Genomic DNA, 25,570 nt, shown 5'->3' with positions numbered 1-25,570 from the left:
TGATGCGAACATGACACTAAATTTATCGAAGTGCATTTTTGGTGTAAGTGAAATTAACTATTTAGGCTATTACGTATCTTCAGAAGGCATACGAAAGGATCCAAAATCAGCTGAAGCAATCGAGAAGTTACCAGTGCCCAAAAATTTAAAATTGTTACGCTCATTCCTTGGTGCTGTGCAGTGGCATTCGCGGACAATCCAAGGTCATGCTGTTATCGCTAAACCCCTTTATGAACTTTTAGGAAAGAAAAAGAAATGGAAGTGGGAAGAAGAACACCAAAAGGCATTTGATTCATTAAAGGCTGAATTAGTAAAAGATGTGAAATTACACCATCCACAGTTCGATAAGCCGTTTTATCTCGAAAGTGATGCAAGCAAACTCGGGTTGGCTTGTGTGTGTTATCAAATTATTGACGGTGAGAAGTGTGTATTAGAATATGCAAGCCGTACTCTTAATAAACATGAACAGAACTATGCCATAATTGAGCTTGAGTGTCTTGCATTTGTGTGGTGTATTCGTAAGTGGCATGTTTGGCTCAAAGGAGCGAAAGTATACATACGAACAGATCATAAAAGCTTAGTGCAGTTAAAACGTATGCGTAATTGGAATGCAAGACTGATGAGGTGGTCTCTTGAACTTCAATCGTACGATTATGAAATAGAATTCATCAAAGGCAAGACTAACACACTAAGTGATTGTTTATCTCGTATGTTACCAACACAGGAAGATCTAATGGTGAATGTGAATCCTATACAGGCTGTTCAATCAGAAGTGTTCGATTTAGATCCGTCTACAATTGCGAAATTACAATGGGAATGTGACGAGTACCGTCCTATTATTAGTTACTTACAAGGTAATATAAGTGAAAGTGAAAGCAGTGCAAATAAGAATTCTTTTCGTAGTAGTGCTCGAAATTGGAAACAAAATTACACTTTGGAAAATGGTATTTTGATGGTGAAAGATTTTCACTTCCCAGACAGATTAAAATTGTGTGTACCTCCATGTTTAGTGAAAAATATTTTAATTGGCTACCATGATCATTACGGTCACTTTGGATTCATGAAAGTGTTTAATATCATTTCCCGTATGTTTTATTGGAAAACCATGCGTAGTGACATTAAATCGTACATTCTTGATTGTGAAGTCTGCATGAGGACGAAGGTAGACCATCACCCAGTGAAATGTTTAATGCAATCAGTGCCAGCGAAAAACATACGTTATTTGGTCTCAGCAGATTTAGTTGGTCCTCTACCTCGAGGTAAACATGGCGAAACTTACTGTTAACAGTGTGTGATGTATACTCACGTTATTTAGTAGCATATCCACTTCGACGTGCTACAAGTGCAAGTGTCGCAAAATGTCTTACTGAGTCATACATGCTTCATCTTGGTATTTTTATGAACATCTTAGTAGATAATGGACCACAGTTTATTGGCAAGGAATTCGTACAAGCTATGGAAGCATATAACATCAAAATTCATTATACTACGCCTTATCACGCACAAGGAAATGTCATCGAAAGATTCCATGCTGATTTAGAGAGAATTTTGCGTGTGTTGTGCCGCGATTCTCATTCTTCATGGCCAGAATATATTGTGCAAGCTTGTTTATTGTTGAACTATACTATTAGTGCCAGTTTGGGAATAGCGCCCGCAGAGTTGCATCTTAACATCAAGCCCGAAGAATTTACATTGTCACATTTTGGAATTGTGAAAAACAACGAAACAGTCGATGAGCAAGAAGGTATAGATTGGAATGGAAAATTAATAATGGCTGACTTACGGCGAAAGAAAATCATTCAGCAACGTAACGAAAAGTTGAACGTTCATCAGAGAGCTCGAAGAACTTTGTGTGAAGGTGACTTAGTTTTCTTACGTCAGTATAATATTAGTAGCTTGGTAGACAAACGTATAGCCAAACTGTGTGAAGTGTACCGTGGACCTTACTTACTGTGGAAACAAGTTGGTGAAAATGTGTTTGAAGTATTGGATCCGCAAAGTGGTAAATATATCGGATTTCAGAATGTTTCTAGAATGAAGCTGTGGAGACCAACACCAGCTACTAGGAAAAAGTGGCTAGAAATTCTGAAGAAGCATGTGGATGAAGAACAGTTCAGTGATATTTTAGAGAGAGCCGAAAAAGAAGCCAACGGAGATTACATGAACGAAGAAGAGGAAAGTAAAGAAGATCAATTGTGTAGTATCAATAATGAAGATCGAGAAGTGAGAGTACATTCTAGTTTCGTCGACGAAAATGTCTTGTGGTATATACGTCATGGTTATTTAGATGAGCGAAAGTTGTTGAGTTTATTAGAGAAATATTACCATTAGTACTTCGAAGAAGTCAGTTTGAATTTAGAGATATGTTAGGAGATATTAGAGTAATATACACGTTTATTACAGTATTCCTTTTGTTGTTATTGGAACAACATTGAAGTTTTACCTTAAGACCTACGACCACATTTCGCCATGAATTTCATGTGCATCGTTTTCTTTTTGTCTTCTATAAAACTCTATGGGGTTTCCTTAGTATAACTTATTTTTGTAACCACATCTCTGTGTGTCTTCGTGGTCGTATTTATAGTGGGTAGGTTTATATGGTTTTTGTGGGTTGGCTCTTCTTCATTTAGTCGTCAGACCATCCCTAAGATGGATACAGGTTGGCATCTGTAGACATCTGACATTGCCTCAATATAATTCTCCATCATTCGAGCTTATATTGGTTTATTTCACTCTTCATTATAGTATTCATGTAACAGTCATCATTAAGGTTATATCTATAGGCTTATTACATTATAGTATCTATATATTTTATTCAGCATCATGTCCTATATAAGTATATTTCAGTATTAATTTATCATGTACCATGTACTTATTTGATGAAGTTGCACGAAGGCGTTGAGGAGTGAGGCGTGCTTGTCGTAGTTTGTACTCGTGAAGTGATTTGAAAAAAAAAAAAAAAAAATGAATGAAAGAAGAAATACTTACATTTCTTTTGTTAACCCATCCCAAGTCAACTTCCTTTTAACCATAATTATGTTATTTTAACCTTATTATAGTAATTACATGTAACACGTAAAAACATACACTTGATATCCATACACGAAGAATACAACACAAGGAAGAACACATGTAGGTCCAAACAATAAGAAGAACACACATTCTATTCACTTCCACTTAATACGAATGCAGCAGTAGCAAATGCAGCACATTTTAAGTTAAAAAAAAAAAAAAAAAAAAAAGAGGAAGAAAGGAAGATGCAAATTATACGTTAATAAGTTTATACGCAATAAGTTACAATATTCCATGCATCTTCACATTGGCGCCGAATTTTGGTAAATAGTCCTGTATAAATAAATAAATAAATAAAAGGGACTATAGCCTGCAGAGACCGTCTAGAACTTCCACCGATGGACCTAGCCCTATCCAATGGGAAGAGGATAGGAGCAGAAGATTTAATCGCCGAGTGTTCATTCAGCTGGAAGAGAATGAACGAAGAGGATGGCCTATGGACTGGACATTGTTCTGGAACATGGTGTAGATTGTGAATAGTGGACAATTTGGACAGTGTAACGTATGCAGATAGTAAAAGTATAAACAGTGTGTTATAAATGAACAGTGAAGTGTTGTTATTCGAACTGGAAAATATATCTATATTTATTTTAATATTCATTTTTCTTTTTATGTTCAATTAATTGCAAGGTGAAAGTGTTTTAAAGGTTGAAATTAATTCATTGCTTGAAGTGTTTTCTCATTTTATTCACATTATTTGCAATATTTTAGTGTATGTGTTAAATATTCAATTTCTTTAAGTGTTGAGTGAATTTACATTTGGACTAATAGGTTACAATGAATACATATTCATACATTTATTCATATTTGTGGACTGAATAAACATTTTATTTTAATGAGTGCAGTGTTAACCAAACATTAATGTGAACTATAACCAAGTGAAGAGTGCTTCAAAAACTTTATACAGTGTGTCCTCGTCATACGCAGACACAAACTATAAGTGTTGCCAGGGTTCTTAGGATAAACGTATCTCATCAGAACTTTACCTATCAGCTGTTCGGGTGCCATTTGTCATAAACTCATTTATTCATTATTTTGGCTGTATGCAGTTCAAGCAGTTTAACTCTCTTTTTAATTTAAAAGGACTAGCATATACTAGCAGACGACGTTTCCATATGTGTGAGTGTGTTTATGTTCTCACTCATCGGACGCATGTGGGCGGAGTGACCTTGATCAACACTTCTTCAGCCAATCACAGCTCTGTCCTCTCTTACGTCATTTAACGCGTGAAACCCACGCGTACAGCGAGAGACGAAGAGATTTAGCGGGAGGCAAATTACTCGGCGCCGGAAGACAAGATCGTACAACAGCTTCTACTACCCTGCTGCAACAAGACACTGCGTAATTATGTTCGACACTTAACAGAATCGAATTATTTCTCTCAACAAAGGACACATCCAGTATTATTATTATCTTAATCGGTATTTCCTTGTTTGAAGCAATGTAAGTATCAATATAATTAAAATTTTCAAATCGATTGACGAGTATTTTCTGCGATTGTGCATGTTATCTCCCACGCCTCGTGGTTGTCTATTGAGTACATGGTGCAAATTTTCTTTTAATTTATTTGTGTAATTTGTTAATTTTCGAAATTAGGATGCTGAATCTTTTGTGTCTATAAAAGTTGTACGTAGAATTTTTGCTTATGTGTGGCTGGCGTTGAAAGGAGCTTTCTTCGGATAACTTGTTTCATCGTCAACGCTCGAGCAAACGTCCTATTTACGACTATCAAATATAATGCTTGCTCTATCTGGATCGCCATCCTATGGAGTAAACATTATAAGCATAGTATACAACGTTCTTTCTGCTGTCCAGTTCCGGCTATTTTTGGATTGCTAGGTGCCCCAGCGATAACTGTCGACAATATAAATCCGAGTGTATCGTTCTGCCCGGCGGCAGTAGCTCGTGATACACGATGCTCTTCCAATCTGATCAAACGCACACCATTATTTTCCTAGGCATCAGTGTAGGCTTTTCCACAGACTTTGGAGCTTCTCGCATTGAGTATGATCTTTTTTCGCATATTGTTGTCATCGGTCATCCGATTCCCATCACTTGTGATCAAGCGCTTCAGGTATGGATCGAGTTAGTTGCATTTCAGTACATATTTGCAGGTGGAATTTCGATCGAGTAAATGTTTTTAAGCCAGATTATGTGGCGTCATTACGTCGAACTTGTTCTGTAGCCAGCTTTCTTAAGATGGTTTAACACTGTTTGGTGATGAATGTTTAGGAAAATGACGATGTCATGAAACTTACATGCCGATCTTGCTCTAGTTGTGCCACTTTTACTGTGCTTGGTCACCCATTGTGAGATGCATCTTGCACATAGAAATTTCCAGAACTTAAACGACTGAAATATCATTTGGCTGTTGCTTTTGATAACGTATCTCGCTTATAAACAGCACAGATTTCTTTATTGTTGTACGTAAAGTGTAGCGCAGTTGGGAAAAGTTCACTCATCTTCGCGGCGCAATACCTTACGTCTGATTATAAGAATCCCACACTTTTTGCTCATCAAGTAGCTTTGATTGTCAGGTGTCAAATTACAAGGTTGAGTCACATGTCGTACAATATTTCCACAACTCAAACAAGGAGCGAGTTTGTACGCCATGATCGATAAGTACAAGGTCAGATTGACCAAAAGGTAGTGTGTCAAAGTGAATTCAGAACTTTATAAAGGTCTTAGAAAAGACTTAATTATTTATGTTGAATGTTATTGTATACTTTAACGTGAAAGCATCTAATTCTCCCAAGGAAAGTCCAAAATCTGGTAAAAAATTACTTTCAATGTGATAACCTTAGTTGTACTTATAATATACTAACAAAAAGCACAAAAACTCAGGTCTGTTTTTTCAGGTGGGTCCAACCTGAAATCACCCAACGGGTTTCTTGGGCTGGGCCCACTTGGGCAAACCCTGATGGCAAGGAGACTATTTAACACGGAGGCCGCCACTCCGACAGTATATTCAGTTGCTTAGTAGCAATGACGATGAGTGCTCCACAATGCCTAATACGCAAACTGTTACTCTATGGTTTCGAAGTCGGGAATAACGCTGCGGCAGCAACCCAAAACCTTTGTCATGCAAAGGGGAAGGTGCAGTAAACCACAGCAGCTCTTTGATTCCAGAAATTTTGTGAAGGTTGTAAAAATATCGAAAATCAGCCAAGATCTGGGCGCCCCAGGGCACAGTGGGACGAAATGTCGAAAACGTGGACAAAAGTCCAAAAATTAAAGGTTCGATTTAGCGATTTTTATCTTTTGGGTTGGCTAGAGTATTGTTGGCACTACTGAAATCCGGCAGCGGGATCGGTCAGCTGTTGTTTGTTGAAGGGACGCAGCAGGTCAAATGTAGAGTTCGTTTATTAGTGTCGCGTTAGGATATATCCACGAACAATAAAGTGCATGTTCAAACGTGGATACAAGTTTGCAGTCAACACTGATTCCAAATATTGAAAATGGAGGGTGTTGAGCAAGGTATGTACTGAATTATAAATGCATAGTCACTTGTTATATGATGTATAAACCATTGTTCTTTGAATTAAGAATTATATTGAAAAATAATTTTAAAAAATCATATAATTTAGTTGAAAGCAAGAGATAAGTTAAAAGTTCCACGGAGTTCCACTCAGTTACCCTTTTTTTTCTAAGCTAGGCTATATTAACTTCAAGATAAAACGACAAACTCCTTCTACTAGCTTCTATTCCGTCAATGAACAACAGATGGAGACACGGCTGCAATATTTTATTTTTTCATATCTATATTTAAAAGTGCAGGAAAATTCTTAATAGTGTTCAATTTGGACGAAACTTGGTTTTGTACAGTAATTGACCTTGCAGATTACGAATATGATGTCAAAATTTGAAAATTCTAAATGTTGAGCCCAATATGAAGTAAATTGCAAAATTGATATACAGAAGTAGAAATTTTTGGTGAATAATTTCGCGATATTTTATTCCGTTTTCTAATGCTATTGATTGTATGTTATGATATGATGTTGAAAGCTTCATTTTCTTTTCAATTTCTGCTACTGACACTAATACCATGCAGTATTCCAGAAAAGAAATCTTTTTGGAAATAAAGCAGCATTTAAAGTGCGACATCATCGTCATAGTTGAGAATCTGGAAAAGTCTCTAAGTGAAAAGAGTGGGTATCCTGTTAAAATACCGGAAACCATGAAGTCGACTATTAAAGTGTTATGTACCAAACTAAAGACTAAATTTTGTGCGGCGAAGGGCCGGGAAGATTATTTCTTAACGAAAAACGAATCATGGCTGGATGCTAAGTTAGACTTCTCTGTGACCAAGACGACTGAAAAGCGTAAAGCAACTGGACGACCACCAGCAGTATTTGATAAGATTTCAGATAAATCTAAACGCAGAAGGACGGAAGATATTCGTGCAAATTATTAGATATATAACTCATTTTCTAATTTTTGTCGTATTGTATCAACTATTTATCCTTTTGAATTTTGAACATTCCCTGTACGATTCATCATCACCTACTTATCAACATATAAACACAAGTTTCGGACTTGATTATTAATTCTTTTTTTAAAATTTTGACCGCCATATTGCATCCACCGTTTTGAATTCCCCAATTGTACAATAAAATTCATAATCTGCAAGCTCAAAAGCATGTAAATACAAATTTCGGACTTATTGATTTGACTTTTTTGAATGTTTCCCACCATATCAAATCCGCCATCTCGAATTTTGAAATTTGAACACCAAATTCGAAATCAGCATGCTTGGAAACATATATTTACACGTATTGGACTTATTTACACGATTTTTTCAAAAATGATGTCCGCCATATTGGCTCCGCCATTTTGAATTTCGCAATTTTGACATCATATTCGTAATCAGCACGGCCAGTTACTATAAAAAGCCCAGTTTCGTCCAATTTGCACAATAATTGGACTTTTGTCCACGTTTTCGACATTTCGTCCCACTGTGCAGGGTAACAAACTCTGAGGTCATACGAGTCACTGTGGAAAATCCATTCACCAGACACGATGGTTTTCAAACCAACTTGGCATGTCCCAGTTCACTGTAGTGCGTCATCTTCACGAACTCGGGGCAAGTACCACGGAGCTACCGCATTACGATAAAGTTGACCACATTTCAGGTCCAGAGGAGAGTGGATGCGTGCCGACAACTGCTGCAAGATCCACGTGATGGTTTCCTGAAACAGATTGTCACACACGACGACGCGTGAGTGTTTTTCCGAAACCGGAATGTGCAAAAACAGTGTTCGATCAAGATCGTCCAACTTCCAGAACAAGTCGTCGAACAGGGCCGTTTCGAGCATCATATGTGGTGGAACTGCGAGATGGTAATTCACTTCGAATTCGTTCCTAACGATCGTACCATCAGTGCCACTCTGTAATTTCTCTTCTGTCAACATCCTATAAAATCCTCTCAAACATTCTATTAACAAGATTGACCCCATAAAAAGATGAAATTAGTGGAGATTGTTAGTGCGAATTTAGGCGAAATTGATCAACTATCGAGTAGATATTTACCATTCGACAAATACTCGAAAAGAAATGGGAATACAGTACCCTGGTACATCAATTATTTATTGATATTAAAAAGGCCTACGTCTCGGTTAAGAGGGAAACGTTGTACAACATTCTTTCAGAATTTGGAATACTGAAAAATTAGTTAGATTAATTAAGATGTCTTTAAGTAAATCCCAAAGAAAGTCCGAGTAGGAAAATTCTTGTCCACAAGCTTTCACTTTGAGAATGGCCTGAAACAAGGAGATGTATTATTCAACTTTGTTCTGGAATATACTATAGGGAAAAGGAAAGACAGCAACCAGGGCTTAGAGCTGAATGGTATTCACCAAGCTGATAATATAAATTTAATAGGAGATGATAGGAGGGCAATAGAAAGAAATGCAGAGGTCTTATTAAAGGTTTACTGGGATATGAGTTTGGAAGTAAATGCAGAGAAAACTAAATACATGGAAGTTCGCCGGGATCGTAATACTGAAAATTATAGATGAGTCAAAATATCATATAATACTTTCGACAAAGTAGATATTTTCAAATATCTAGGATCTGTGTAAACAGACCAAAACCATATCCATGAAGAAATTAAATGTCGACTAAAAGTAGGAAATTCGTATTATTATTCAGTTCAAAACCTTTTATCGTCGCGAGTTCTGTCGAGGAATTTGAAGCTTAAAATAAATAAAACGATAATCATGTCTATTGTGCCGTATGGTTGCGAAACATGGTCGCTTACTGTGTGGGGAGAACGCAGAATAAAAGTATTTGAAAATAAAATGCTGAGACGAATATTTGGACCCAAGAGGAACGAGAATGGGGAATGGCGGAAACTTCATAACAAATAACTGCATAATTTATACGTTTATCCAATATTTCTATGACTACCAAGTCTAGGAGGCCCAGGTGAGTATATCATTTAGCCAGAATGGAGAAAGTGAGAACACTTTCAAGGTTTTAACTGGAAATCCAATCGAAAAATGACAATTAGGAAGACCTAGGCGCGAGTGAGAGGACAAACTTAGGGCGGATCTTGCAGAAATGGGAGTACAAAGTAGAAACTGGATCCAAATGGCTAAGGACAGAAGTCAGTGGAGAGGTTTTGTGAACACAATATTAAACATCCGGGTTCCATAGGCCGTAGAGTTAGATAGTTTTTTAATTGTATACCTCTTTTTTGTGTTTCGTTGAATTTTTTATTCGTTATTTAATTTTTTTCCTTTCATTTAAAATCTGCCATAGCCAACTTACTTCGCTAGATACTTCGTTCGTTATCTTTATACTCACCGTCCGGTGTTATGTCAAGATACTTCAGTTTTATATTTAAATACGAACTGCCTGGACTAACACCTAAGTTGCTAGAAAATGATAATTTAATAAGATTGCAATCTGAGAAATTAATTTTTCCCCATTAAGTATGATCATTGCACAATAATTTGATATCTATTAGCTTCTCTCGTCCGCTTGTGGAATGGAATAAATTATACAGCACTATATTCTTAACGTAAGGTGTTCTGAATTCTGCTGAATAATAAGCAAAAATTGTCCACTATACACTGCCATCTTTGTGTATCAAAATAACAATGTTTCCATATTGATTGACATTAAAGTAGATAGAGGTTGTGAGGCTTTCAAGAATTTGACTGCTATTTTGGTGAAATATTGTAATTATAGATGCAATAAAATATTGATTTTCTTCTTTATTGTAATTGATGGTGTAATCCCATCGCTTGTGAGCAGACAGGCTTACAAAGCTATTAATTTTAAGTGATGAAGATTTTTTTTCTGGACACGAAAGAAAAAAAAAAAAAACAATAAGTAACCGTTCAAGAAATAATCCCGGAGTAATAACATGCTTGTCTAAGTTGACAGGAATACAATCAACGGAATATCGCAGCTTTTTCAAACGTCACGACGTACCACTCACGTAAACAAACTTACTTATAATAGAAAATAAATCATTCAAATGAATGCGGAGCATTTTGAAATTGCAGTCTGTATCAGTTGGTAAGTTTAATTTCAAACATACAAGAAAATAAATGTTATTTTGTTCTTCAGAATTAATTAATTATTTCTTTTCTTTTCTTTCTTTCTTTCTTTTTTCCTTTCGTGTCGTGGATGTCGTGAACTAAAAATTAAATATTTTTGTTTTCATTAATTGTATTATTTTGAGAGGAGATTCCAATGGTTCTTTGGAGGTTTGGATTACGATTTTATTGTGTGGTTACATTATTATCTGAAAGTTATTATTTTTTTTCTTTCTTTTTAGGCTTTAACTCAAGAAGTAATCAAAACTATTCGTGACATAATTAGTCTGAATCCATTGTATAGGGAGTCCTTACAACAAATGCTTCATCAAGGACAACGAGTTGTAGATAATCCAGTATACTTGTCTGATTTGGGTGCAGCGTTGACTGGAGCGGAACCCGCAGAATTACAAGCTGTTCTTGAAGAGCTAGATGTAAGTGTAGATATAGAATAAGTAAGTAAGTAAGTAAGTAAGTAAAAAAAATCTAAAGATTAAAGAAAACAAGGAAGTACAAAAAACTTTTTTGTTATGTTTCTTTGAATGTCACCTATTACAGAACTGACGTCTTAACTGAAGGGTGTTAGAGAGCTTATACCGGAAGGACATCAATTGACGTACACAAATGAATATCTGGGTAATGTAGCCATAATACTTAGTTCTTCGTACCTCTAATTCTATTTTCCAATTTATCACTACACTCCTTCTCCCTAACTCCCAGTTGTTTCATATACTCTTAAAATAACTGATCATTTTGCCTTCACTGTACTGATCTCCGTTGTTTCAGCGTTAATGAAAACATTTCTATGTACTGAAGTGGCTAAGCATATAGGAATGTTCCGAAATTCCGGAATACTTCAGAATGAAAATATTTATTCCGGAATCGGAATTAAAAATTTACTCATTCCGAAATTCCGAGATTTGGAAATTTTCGTATCTCGAAATTAAGAAATTTTGGCAGTACGGAATCTTATGGAATTCGGGAATCCCAAAACTTATCCCGGCATTTCGGAATCTCTCAATTTAGGTAGGTCGGAATTTCAGAATCTGGGAACTTCAGCATAAAATTTCGGAATTTCGAAAACTAGAAATTTCAAGATCTCGGAATTGCAGTTGGAAATTCCGGAACTCCAAAATATGGAAATTTCAGTCCGACATTTCCGAATCTTGGAATTTCGAGCTGCCCAATGACGGTACGTTGGTAAGGCATATCGGAATCTCGAAAGTTGATATTTCTGAATTTTGCCATCGAAATAGTGGAACTAACGAATTTTGAAATTCGGAATTTAGAATTCTAAAATTTCTTCTCATAATCACGCAATTTCAGAATCTTTGATCGTCAAATAACATACATACGAGATCGAAATCAGTAATTAGACGAATCTCCCTGTTATGATGAAATTAAATATCTTTTGTCCATTGTTAGTGGTGACAATACATCTTTCGTTTACACTCGTGCAAAATCAAAAGGGCAGGAACCAGTGATGGTTTCAGAGTGTAACCCAGTGGAAAATTTCCCCCGGGACATGTCTCCGATCGTGCTCAGTGTGCAGAACTAGTATATTTGTATTATTACTTTTACTCGTTGTGTTCGACAATTCCCACCTGAGGAAATCTGAAATCATGCTTCATATTTAGGTGGGTCATTAGTGCAATACGGAAGACGTATGATGATCAGTTTCTTCTCCGTTCAAAATGATGTTTGGAAAACGGAAAATTGAGAAATAGGGTGAAATCTTATTTTAAAATTTAAAATAAGGAATGTCTTAATATACAATAATTGAGCAAGTATGGCTTCGTTGTCCAAATATTCCCGTGCACACTTTAACTGATATTTCTTTGATAGAACTTGCCCCATATCTTCCCATTTATATTCAAGAATTTATATCAGGGAAACCAATAATTTGTGTCAGAGAAATTGATCGTCCTTTTTTTTTTTTATGGGAATCCTGATATAACCTAAATGCTGAAGGGATGCTAAATCCTATTGTAATTAATTGCTTTTTTTGTATGTAAATGTATTGAAATACATATTGAGGAAGGTTAAATAAGAACTAAATTTCAGGAAACTTCTCTCCTATAGATAGTGATGTTTAAAAAATGAAAATAAACCGTGCCATTGATCAGTCTCTAAGAAGCAGTAAAGCTTCTTATTTATGAAAAATCTATGGTGTTTTGACAAGAACTAAAATTTCGGATTGCAGAAAAGAAGAATACTTATAGAACGTTTATCCTATTTGTTACTTTTTGTTTTCAGATTCCGAAGCGATTAATGTTAGCATTGTCTCTGTTGAAGAAAGAATATGAACTAAGTAAGCTACAACAGAAAATAGGACGTGAAGTAGAAGAGAAAGTGAAGCAGCAGCATAGGAGGTATATTCTTCAAGAACAGCTTAAAGTTATTAAAAAAGAACTTGGACTGGAGAAAGAAGATAAGGATGCGATAGAGGAAAAACTTCGGCAGAGGTTAAAGGTAAATGGACACTTTTTCTTTCTTTTTTAAGTAATGAACATTTTCACTGACTTTTTTTATTGCACTATAAAATACTTTAGATTTAGGTGATTACGGAAAATACTTCCGTTTGCTCATATATTGAATCTAACTCGTCGAAATTTGTGATTGAATTTCAGTTTGTTGTTCGTGCGCGTAAAATAACGACCGTCATGTTTGTACGTCATATGTCAGTTCATGGGAAACTGTCTACGCTGCTCACTAGGAAAACAACAGAGGTTTTTACGATGCACGTTTTTCAAGTTTCTACGACGTTGCTATCAAAACGAAGAATACAAAAAGTTAAAAAAAAACTTGAAGTTTCTTTGAAAAGTAAACTATTTGTCTACTTGTTTATAGTCAGTTATTTGAATATACTTGAATATGTGAGGACGAAGTCACAAAACTCTAAATAAACAAGTCACTTGTAGCACTCAGTGATGAGTGGTACCACCTGGCACAAGAAATCATCGATATATTGGATACCATACCAGTAGCGATGTGAAGTGAAAAATTTTCCATTTCGAGAAATTTCCCGCTATGTTTTTGCGGAAAATTTTCCGTTCTAAAAAAAATCATAAAATTGATTGAATTCATGTATAGAAATGTTAAAAAGTGAAAGATCGTTTAAAGAATCTGAAAATTTTCATGGCTCAGACAATTTTCAGTACTATGTAGGAACAAGCCAAACAATTTTACATGAATCGAAATATTTTCTGTCATGGAAAAATTGAAGAACTATTTATGAGTCTGAAAATTTTCATCATTTTGAAGCACAAAGTAAAATAACATTTGTGAATCGGAAAGTTTTATTGCTGTGTAGAAACAAGTGAAAGGAATATTCATAGATCGGAAAATTTTCATTACGATGTAGAAACAATTGGAAAAATCTTCATAAGCTGGACAGTTTTGCATATTATGTATAGTGATGTTAGATGGAAAATTTTCCACTATATTTAACCACATTGAGGTACAAAATTGAATTTCTGTAGAGGAAAGTTAGTCAGCAACCAATTATAATTTTCCAATTAGCTTTCGGAAACCGGAAAATTTTCTATTTCAAGTTGGGAAGTAAAAATTTACATAGTTTCTCACACACACCCCCTGTCCCCCACCTCTGCGAGCTCCTTTGTTGCTAAGCGGAGCATATGCGCCTTTGGCATGGGAGACCTGCTTCAATTTCCGGCGGGAGCTCATGTGGTTCGGATTCCACGTTAATCAGTTGGTCCCGTCTCATAGAGCCTCGCTGCTGAAAGGAACCTTAAACTCAAAATCAACTCCATTCAACTCTCTGTGTATATATATATATATATATTAGGGTTGTCCAAAAAACTCATTTTTGTGCTACAATCTGGGGCACCCCCTAAGTTTTTTAATTCATACATAGTAACTTTAGGGTAAAATTTTGGATTTCTAAATCAAAGGGAAGATGGTGCTCAACGACCCCATAAAAGATTACATTTTCCCCATTATTTTGTTTTGTTATATATAGCATTTTTTAAGCATATCATAAACGTGAGACATTCCTTATTTATTCTATTACAAGGTATACACATACAATTAGTGAGACATGCCTAAGGTTACTGTTTTTTACTCAAGTGTTCAAGTATAGGCTTTATTATTAGTAATTATTAAATGAGTTATAGTAAGTTAAACTGAGTTCGGGACAAAACTGTAAATTACGATTCAGCCTAGGTTTCGAAGTGATTTTAATGGTGTTTCGTTCTAAACTTGTCACAAAGTGGCATCAATTCGCTCGAGTAACGAAGTTTTCCTGTTTGGTGTCCGTGACTTACTGCCGCTATTAAGGTTGAAACAGCTCCCAACTACGAAGCATTTATTACCACGGTTTCATTATCACCTAAAGGTATCACACAACAATTCGGTGCGAAATGCGAGCCAGGTGACAACCGAGGAATTGATGATGATGTGGTTTAAGGCTGCAATTCCTACAACTCTGAGGAAACCTATAGGTAAAGTAGAAAAAATCCATTGCAATTGGTTGATGATGAAAAAACAAGGGGCGCACTTCTGAAGCCCAGCTCAGTTGGGAGTTGGATTTGTAAAGTTATTGGAACCGCCCACGCTGGCTTGATATCGCCCACGCTGATGCCTTGACGGTTATGAAAATAAAGTAAGCTTGCGATTTTCTCCTAGATCAAAGGGGGAATCGTAAGACGTTTCTGGCTGCAGTAGACAAGGCACTTGTACAAAAGCAGTAGAGACCTCTTCAGCGACGAAACAAAGAAGAAGAACGCAGACAAAGAGCAATTGCTTTAACATCAGCAGCAACAGCAGCTTCTAATGTTTACTTTACAGATGAAGAAGAAAACTCCGAAAATTCTTCCAGTTCGGATGAGGAAATTGAACCAGCTGGATGTCTAAAGCGGGAAACGACAGAAACGGGCGGAAAAGGTCACAACACCTTGATTGAAACAAGACATCTGATCGCCAAGCAGTCCGGTTCATGGTCCCGATAGCAACATCTCTCGGTTGCGACAATAGATCCCTTCCACTTTCACGAAGCACAGGGAGCGAGAGAAATTCAGAGAAAAGAGAGCGGATTCCCTGAAGAGAGAATTTTCTCTGGAATATCCTCTCGGGCTCCATTGGTATGGGAAAATTCTACCTGAAATTTTCGGTGGAAGAAAAGTTGAGCGTCTGACAATACTTGTTTCTGGCGATGGTCACGAGAAGCTTCTTGGTGTGCCAAAATTGTATTCAGAGACAGGGCAGAATCAAGACAAGATCGTTCATGACCTTATCACACATTGGAACTTAATCGACAGAAGTGCAGGCCATGAGTTTCGACACCATCCCTGTGAACACAGGTCATATCAATGGGGTGTGCGTTCTTCTTGAAACCAGGATTGGCCGAGAGTTTCTGTGTTAGCTTGTCGTCACCAGGTGAAGGAATTGATTTTGGAAAAAGTCTTCACCCTATGCTATGGTTGCTTGAGTTCATCTGATATTCCTATCTTCAAGAGATTGAAGGCGGTTTGGGACCGGGTTCAGAGAGACAATTTTCGGAATTGGAAATCAAGAAGGAAAGTGAAATTTGCATGGTTTCAACTGCAGACTTCCTGAAGAAAACTATCGAAAGGGAATTTGCAACCCAGAAACGATTATCAAGAACTCATCGAGCTGACGATGCTTGTTCTAGGATCTTCCTCTAACAAGATTCATTGAAGAGCTCCAGGACCAGTTCACCACGCTCGGTGGATGGAGAAGTTAATCTACGTAATGAAAATCTTCCTTTTTCAAGATCAGCGTGATGTGTTCAAGCTGCCGAAGGAGGAGGAAACCCAGTTTGTGCGTTTCGTGCTGTTCGGAGCCCTTCTCTACACCAAGGTATGGATACAAGCTCCACTAGCAGCTGAAGCTCTTGGTGGAGATACGAACTTCTAGATCCAGTTGCAGAAATAGCAGGATATCAATTATGAGATCAGCATCGCCACAAGAAAAGTCCTCGAACGTCATGTATGGTACCTTTCCGATGAATTGGTAGGTCTTACCTTGTTCTCAGATAAAGTTACGGCAGAAGAGAAAAACAAAATTGTCCAAGGAATAACACCTAAGTCCAGAGAGAGGAACGTGAGAGATGATGCAGCCTTACTTAAAGAAGGAGTAACTCTCGGAGATTTTGCAACCAGTCAAACGGCAAAGCTTCTCTCCAGTTCACAGATTGGAGATGAATTTCTTAACCTTCCACCGGGTGAATGGAAGAAGAACCATGAATATCTTGAAGGCAGAGAGCGAGTAAAACAACTTCGAGTTGTGAATGACACCGCAAAAAGAGGGATCAAGCTTTTCGTGGAGTTTAATAATCTCTTAACAAACGACGAAGAAGATAAATAATTTCTCTTGCAAGTTGTTGAGGTAAATCGGAAAGCAGTTTAGACACAGACAACTAAAAAGTCCGCCATAGATGCCTTGCAATTGTGAATTGGACACTGTGGAACTGTTAAGCATTCACTGTTTTATCAGGATAAGATAGAGATAAAATATTTGTTTCAATTTTCTTTGTCGTTTATTACTTTGCGCATTTATTTTTATTTTGCACTTTTGAGTTCATTCTATCGACCTTGTCTTTCTGTACCGTATCCACCATGGAGGACGTCTTTTGTGTTTGCTATACTTTCCATGTGTGTATACACCGGTATAAATGTATCTAAATATAGTATGTAAATTGTACAAATGTAATTCTGTGTACAATGTACATGCTTCTCTAATTTATGTCGTTTCTAAATAAAAAAATACAGCGTGTAAAAAGTTAACTTTTTTACAATTAAAATTTCTATATACCTATAAAAATACAGTAGGACCTTTCCTTAGAAATACAGTAAGACCTCGATTATTCGACAGTTTCCAGGCTATTTCTCAGCTTCTATTCAACCGATATGTTTTACATTTTAAGGAACAAACCTAGATAGCAATAGAAGCTTGTCCTCCAAATTTGGTGCAAATCGGTTGAGTAGGCGCTTAGAAATAGCCCGAAAACTATCAGATAGTCGAGGTCCTACTGTATTTCTAAGGAAAAGGGTGTTGAGCACCATCTTCCAGTGGGACTAGGAAGCTGAAGTTCTACCAAAATAATACTAACATTGGAAGTAAAAAAAATGAGGGGGTGCCGCGGTATCCTGCACAAATTTCGTTTTTGGCCATATGTTTCTGGACATATATATATATATAAAGTGCCGAGAACATACATCGAGTTCGTAAAGTACAAATATCCCATTCTATTATTTAAAATTTAAATTTATTAAAAGTGATGAATATTTCCCGATTCATAAAAACATACTTCACTTATTCGTACATCGTTGGTTAGCCGTACGATTCTTCATTTCTTCAAAAATGTTTCAAAAACTTCAATGCGTTCTTCCCTCAGAATCCACCTTTGATCTCACAAAATTATATTTCGTCACTTTAATACGCGTAAGACGAAGTTTTCACGTAGATCTACTACTTTTCTAAGAGATCCCGCGTTCGATTCCCGGTGGGGTCACTCGGTCGAAAATGTGTAACACGCTTTTTCAGGCCAGCCACCCTGAATGAGGTTTTCCTGTGTTTTCCTGATTCACACCAGGCAAATGCTGGGGTGGTACCTAACTTATAGGTTCCAGGCCGCTTCCTTCCTTCCCTTTCCCCGGATTGTGTGCTCGCCGAGGGACGTCATCCCTCAACTCGTGACGGGCTAAATGGCCTTAGATGACGAAAGCCCAGAAATCTAAATCCTTACTACTTTTCTAGATTTACATACTGCAACATTTATAAATAAGTAGAGATAATATAAAGTGCCTACTGTAAATTTTTTACTATCCAAAATTCGAGTTTAAGTAACTTATGGAAACAAATACTGACCATTTTCCGGAAATAAACATTTATTTATTCATATATTCATTCAGAAGAGAAAGTGAAATATAACTAATAAGGAAGCTGGTTTGTGTAGTTGTTCTTCCAATAAAATAATAAAAGAAACGGAGAAAGCTGCACTATTAGCGCTGCGTTCTAAAAGCAACAATTTCATTTTAATAATAATAAAAAAAACATATTTCTTTTTATATATGTATGTACTGGTTCTATCGAATCGTCATTATTTCCAATACATTTTTATACATAATGATGGTAGTTTTACAATACGAATATCTGCTCTAAGATGTTGATTATACAAAATTCCAATATTGAAATTATGATTTACGAGTGTTAAACCCAATAAAATCAAAGCATTTCTTCTTATTTTCTGTTACAAAAATAATCTTCATAAGGAACTTTTATGTAGTTATTTCATTACTAGGCAGGCCTATATGTGAAGAAATAGTGCAGTTTTCTGTTTTTCAAATAATTGATAAATTCACAAAGGTTTGTTTTCGATTTCTTGTTAAATTTTAAATATTGGAATGGGATATTTATTCTCTACGAATTCGATGTATGTTCCCTGCACTTCACACACACACACACACACACAGAGAGAGAGAGAGAGAGAGAGAAAAGAGGGAGAGAGAGAGAGGGAAACACTGTCTAAATTTTTACATCCCAACCTGAAATATTAGAAAATTTTCTGGTTCCCGAAAGTTAATTGGAAAATTATAATTTGTTGCTGTCTAATTTTCCTCTACAGGAATTGAATTTTATATCTCAATGTGTAGTTAAATATAGTGGAAAATTTTCCACCTAACATCACTCTACATAATATGCAAAACTGTCCGGCTTAAATTCACAAAGGTTTGTTTTCGATTTCTTGTTAAATTTTAAATATTGGAATGGGATATTTATTCTCTACGAATTCGATGTATGTTCCCTGCACTTCACACACACACACACACACAGAGGGAGAGAGAGGGGAGAGAGAGAAACACTGTCTAAATTTTTACTTCCCAACCTGAAATATTAGAAAATTTTCTGGTTCCCGAAAGTTAATTGGAAAATGTAAATTTATTTTATTTGATTGAATTAATTTAATTGTTAAATGCACACTGTATTAGTCTACGTCTCCAACAATGATCAGTACTACATAGAATCCACTACTCTACATAAATCTACAGGCTTACATTATTATAATTAAATACAACCATAAGTAATTACATAAGAATTGTAAAATAACAATGATTATTAAAAAAAACTGTCATAATGAAAATTTCAAATGAAACAGTAAATATCTATTCTTCGGTACTTTGTTCCCATGACGTTCGGCCGGTAATACTAAATCTTCTGCTTTCAAAGGGTCCAACCTGTCATGTTATGTCACTGTCTTGACGTACGTATAGCATTCATGCCGGAATTAGAAAATTATAATTTGTTGCTGTCTAATTTTCCTCTACAGGAATTGAATTTTATATCTCAATGTGTAGTTAAATATAGTGGAAAATTTTCCACCTAACATCACTCTACATAATATCTAAAACTGTCCGGCTTTTGAAAGTTTTTCCACTTATCGCAATGAAAATTTTCCGATCTATGAAACTTCCTTTCATTTGTTTCTACAGAGCAATAAAACTTTCCGATTCACAAAAAGTTGTTTCACTGTTTGCTTCAAAATGAAAGTTTTTCGACTCATAAAAAGTTTTTCAGTTTCTCCATAGAAGACAGAAAATATTTCGATTCATGAATTTTTTTTTACCTTATTCCTACATAGTACTGAAAATTGTCTGAGCCATGAAAATTTTCAGATTCTTTAAACGATCTTTCACTTTTTAACATTTTGTTTAGAACGGAAAATTTTCCGGAAAAATATAGAAGAAAATTTTCCACCTCACATCACGGCTAAACAACGATGTAGGAATAAGTGGAGTATGTTTTTATGAACCGGAAAATTTTCATCACTGCATACCAGTTAGGTTTAAAGCTTTACGTACCGCCAAGTACTAACTCCAGCATTGTGAATGGTTCATTTTATGCACTGGTGCATAGGGACTGACTCATTTGTAACGTGTCTGCTTATGTCGATAGCCCAACTGTCGAGTTTTTGTATTTTTTGCATTGCCGTTAATTACTGTGACTTCTTTTCTGAAGGTAGCTTTGATTCACAGTAATAAATAAATAATAATAATAATAGTAATAATAACGAAAATTAAAACAATTTATTTGAGGTAGTCATGGGGCCAACTCTGAAAAGAAAGAGACCCATCTCAGTTGCAGATATTTATATTCCGAAAGTTATTTTAGTAAATAACAGGGGCAGTAGCAACTGCCGTAAGACACTAAATAAATTGCAAAGGTTGAGGAGAGTGGAAGGTAAAAAAAATATGCGTTAAAGAGAAAAACAAGTAGTTGTTCCGATTTCGCTTTGTGCAGTGTCCTCTCTGATGTATCTGTCTTAGAAAGGGACATTAAACTTTAATTAATTAATCAAATGAAGGTTTCATTGAATTTCATTTTGTAATTTGAACTTGTACTAAAACGTAATAATTGCATTCTTTTCGTTTGGTTTATTACACTTGAACAAACATAAATCTCATAGAGAAACGAAACTCTTAACATTTTTTTTTAATTTTCTCATTAATTCGACGGTATAAGTAGAGTAGAACGGAAGTAAAGTGTTCTAAAATGAGACAGTTATACCAGTAGATACATGTTATTGAATGAACAAAATGATAATAGTAAGTGGAAATCCGCATTGAGTTTCTTGTTGAGTGTAAATCCTTATTCGTTATCTCGTTTTCAAGAAAAGAATTGTTCTCTAAACCTAGTAATTGATTTTATACTGTGATTATGGCAGCTATAAAGATGACACTGATGCTTTATCCCCTAATAGACATTTTCGTTGTGATATCAGTAATCCGAGAGTACACAGATTAATGAGATGTAGCCTAAAATTATGATTAACTTACAACAGATTGAATTGCGGAGAAATTATCCTTTTGCATATCTCAAGTCTATGTTTCGGTTGAACATTTATTCGAAAGATGAGATTGGGTCATCTTTGTATTTAATATCGGAGGTTCTCGGATCGATCCTTAGAATACGTCACTGAGTAATGCAAGATCACGTAACTAGAAAACAAACAATCGACTACGAAGTATGTGAGCGAGCGCCGAAGTTGAAATATGTAGGGTGAAGACTACACATACATGACCTCTTTAAACACATGTACGTCTTATATTTTCAACCATACAGGTGAGTAAATAATCTTGGTACTAAAATATCATGAAGACATGGCGTGTCACTACAGGTATTTTCATCTACAACTCTACATCAATGAAAAGCGATCTTTACTACAAGTAAACACACATATTTTATTATGGATTATTTATTAGTATTCAAACTCGTGTGTTGATTGCTGTATTGCTTTATTTTGTACTTATACCAAATCAAACGACATTGGCTGATTACGTTACAGATCTCATACTCTGTTGATCTTTATGGGAATTTTCACTTTTTATATTGCTTCAACTGCCACTAATTATATTTTTCTTTTTATACCTTTGTCACTATACACACTTCTCTATAGCACTTCAAGAATGTAGGAGGAAAATAGAGCTAAATCCAATGGACTGGTAATCGTTCTGTTGTGTATTGTAATGTTACCTTTGGTTGTGGTTACAACTTACGTAAAATCCTGTACATACTTCATGTAGCACAAAATATAACTGTTTTAAGCCACGTTATAAACTTCTACGGTCACTCAATAAGATAATATTATGAATTCTGCGATGAAGCAAAAAATGTCAGGTACAACTCTTTACTGAACTAAAGTTATTACATACAAACATAATCTTGTGAATTGACTTACTCGAGGTTAGCTCCTTGATGATGATGACTCACCGAAAAGCAAACTTAGGAGCATTGTGCGTCGTTCGTTTTCCCCAAGAAAAATTGGATTGCCCTTTGGCTGAGTAAGTATTAACACTAAGAGTAGCTGACATCTGCTTTGCATTATATGCAAATTTCGCAGTGGAATATCAGAATATAGTCGGAGCTACTGTATCATAGATAATGCGTCGCGAACGCGTCTAGATGGCGTCAGTGTCGCTGTTAAACAACTGCATGACTGAATAAAGAAAAATAGAGCATTGCTTTTAATCCTGAGGTTTTGAAATGAAATGAAATATTTCAGTTTAATGTCCTAGGATTATGCCCTAAGATTTCAATATTGATTTGTCAGAGCAAAGAAAAAAGTATGATAAAAATGATTTTACAAAGTATTAAAAATATTACTTTCTATCCTTCAACCATAAGTAATTGAAAGTAAAGAAATGCGTGAAATATATAACAACTAGCAATACTTTCGACTGGACCGCTATCAATTCTCGGTCCAGCTGCCATGCCTGTTTTGCGAACGTGAAAGATAAGATTAGTGTGGAAAATCTGAAAGGTATGCAACCAGGACCTCAGGAAAGATAATTGCATTGCCTACCTCACTGACACTATAGTTTCACGGTATAATTTTTGCATAAATTTTTGACCTCCAACCCCTCTTTAATCGAAAATTTTAGAAAATAGCTCCATACACAATTAGATACGGTAAAAATCCATTTGTGTACAAAATTTAATGGCTCGTTTCATTGAGAAAATGTGATCACATACACACGTTATTTTTTAACATTAGTATAGAACATGGATCGGTAGATCTCGTTTTCTGAGTTCGTGCACCCGGTTTTTGTCCAGTGCACATCCAAGCTAATGACATAGCTACACCCTCTAACTTGTTTTTTCATTTTCAATTCTGCGTTGCCAATCCTAGTATGATAGTACTATTTTCAACTGTTGTAGCAGTGAGTAGTTAAGGTTATTGACGAAACCATCATATTTTTATTTGCTGAATATAGAAAAGCGTTATCACTTACGAACATTCTTTAATGGTGAGAGCAAGAGTTAGAATTGTTTTTAAATTAATAGCCACGAGAAGATGTGAAGTAGGTAGGCGATAGCGTTTAATATGTAAGAACATTACTGTATAAAGAGTCAGAAAGAATGTCCATACAGTAAATTATTCACAAAACCATAGTGTTTTACATTATCATATTTTATGTGATTGTTACAGGGATGTTTACTCGAGAAATTATATTTCGTTTTTTCCTTTTTACCCTCTGTTCCCTCCAGTTATCATCAACGTATTTATATCTCTAGGTATGTGATGTGTTATGATTATAATGTTGTAATCTTAATAGTGGACGTGCAGGTGCACTTGAAAAAAAAAAGAAAAAGAAAAGAAAAGAAAAAAGATGATGATAATCGCGACTGTTTCTAACATCGTTGTTTTTGTTTTCTTTGAGGATAAGAGACGAATGAATGGAATTGTACAAAATAATAATAATAATAATAAAAATAATAAAATAAAAATATCCAAGAATAACTACCCCTTGGGGACTATTTCATTAGAAACTACTTATTCCTTGTTATAGTATTATTAATGAAATATTTATTTATAAAATGTGAACAAAGTCATCTGAGTCCTTTTTGATAAATTGTCCAAACAACAATTCACACCCTTCCTAAACTACTCCTTGCGTATTTATTCAGAACAAATTATTTACGCCGTATTCTCAGACTGTTAACAAAACATTTATGTATAAAGTATGAACAAAATCTAATGACTTGTGTTTGAGAAAATCGTCCAAAAAGAATTCACCCCTTAAAAATCACTTCTGTATTCTACCAAGAGAAATTACTTATACCTTAGTAGAGGATTATCAATGGAATATTGATGTATAAAATATCGTTAGAGCCATTTTTAACAAAACCCAATTTATTATTTTCACTGTTGAGTAAACTGCCCTTATTTTTGAAGATAAGAAGAAAATTAGAAAATAACCCATGCGGAATTTTATGAAAACCTTATGTGATTTTGGCTCCGGGTATATAATTTGAAATATTCAGCGACTACCTCTATAAAAATTGTTGCGGAAGTACGGCAGGATTCTGAAACATGGATATTTGAATAGGGTACATACTAGTTCCTAAGTGAAGTCTTAACCCTACTATAGTAGGTTTCATAGTATTGGAGTTATGGACCTTTAAAGTTTATTTTTTCACGTTTTCGGCAGCGTATAACTCCGAAAGGAAGCATTTGGTCCCAGGTTGGTCTATACTTTTCGTCTTATCTTAATGTCAGGAATCACCTCCCAAACGTTGTCGTTGTTGTTTTGAAACACCCTGTATATATGCGTGACAAACAATGTGTACATTTTTAATTACAGTAAAAAATAAAGTAAGATTAAAATTGTAAAAAATCTTCTTGTACTTTATTAGGATAAAACAGTTCCCAAAGGCGTAATGGAAGTAATTGATGAGGAACTGAACAAACTAGGCTTTTTGGAAAGTCATTCTTCTGAATTCAAGTAAGTATCTTTTGTTGCATGACCAAACAATAATAACTAACATTTATTTTATGGAACTAACAGCAATGACCTGAATACTTAATACTAAGTAATTTCAAAACGGACATGAACATAAACTTGTAACCAACAGCTATTTTAAGAAATACATATTGCATAATCGAGCTTCTATGGAATATTTCGAGGTAGAATCGTACCCCTCGGTGAAATTGATTGCTTTATTTATATACTACTGTTTTTCTTACATTGTAGATCTCTAAAATTTCCGAACAACGATAGTCGGAGCAAGCTATTGATTTCCTGAATAGTGTGCTTGGAATTGTATGTTGTTTACTTAGAATTCTAAAATGGGCTTTTTTGAATAATAATAATAATAATAATAATAATAATAATAATAATAATAATAATAATAATAATAATAATAATAATAATAATTATAATTATTATAATTATTATTATTATTATTATTATTATTATTATTATTATTATTATTATTATTATTATTTAAATTTTGAAGGTCGAAACATGCAATTGTTTGTCAAATGTAAGAAACCGGAACTAAACACAGGAGGGAAACTCAGATAAGAGGATTCTATATTAACGCATTAATAAAAATGTACTCACATTAGTAAAAATGTAAACATTTTGTACTAAATGAAATAACGAGAAATCAAAACTACTGAGGTT

General features: G+C 35.1%; 1 protein-coding gene across 2 annotated transcripts in view; it reads left to right on the top strand.

Moving 5' to 3' along the window:
- Positions 1–25,570, top strand: part of Lon (lon protease homolog, mitochondrial) — a 186,074-nt gene that overhangs the window by 87,665 nt on the left and 72,839 nt on the right. For both annotated transcript variants that reach the window (XM_081733870.1, XM_081733871.1), the window contains exons 5-7: positions 10,862–11,053; positions 12,876–13,091; positions 24,798–24,886. In XM_081733870.1, the coding sequence (XP_081589996.1) occupies positions 10,862–11,053; positions 12,876–13,091; positions 24,798–24,886 (497 nt within the window). The remainder of the gene's footprint in view (positions 1–10,861; positions 11,054–12,875; positions 13,092–24,797; positions 24,887–25,570) is intronic.

The sequence above is a fragment of the Thermobia domestica genome, chromosome 12 (assembly GCF_964235325.1).
Source record: "Thermobia domestica chromosome 12, izTheDome1.hap1.1, whole genome shotgun sequence".
Taxonomy (NCBI): domain Eukaryota; kingdom Metazoa; phylum Arthropoda; class Insecta; order Zygentoma; family Lepismatidae; genus Thermobia; species Thermobia domestica.
This window is presented reverse-complemented; position numbering and strand designations above follow the sequence as displayed.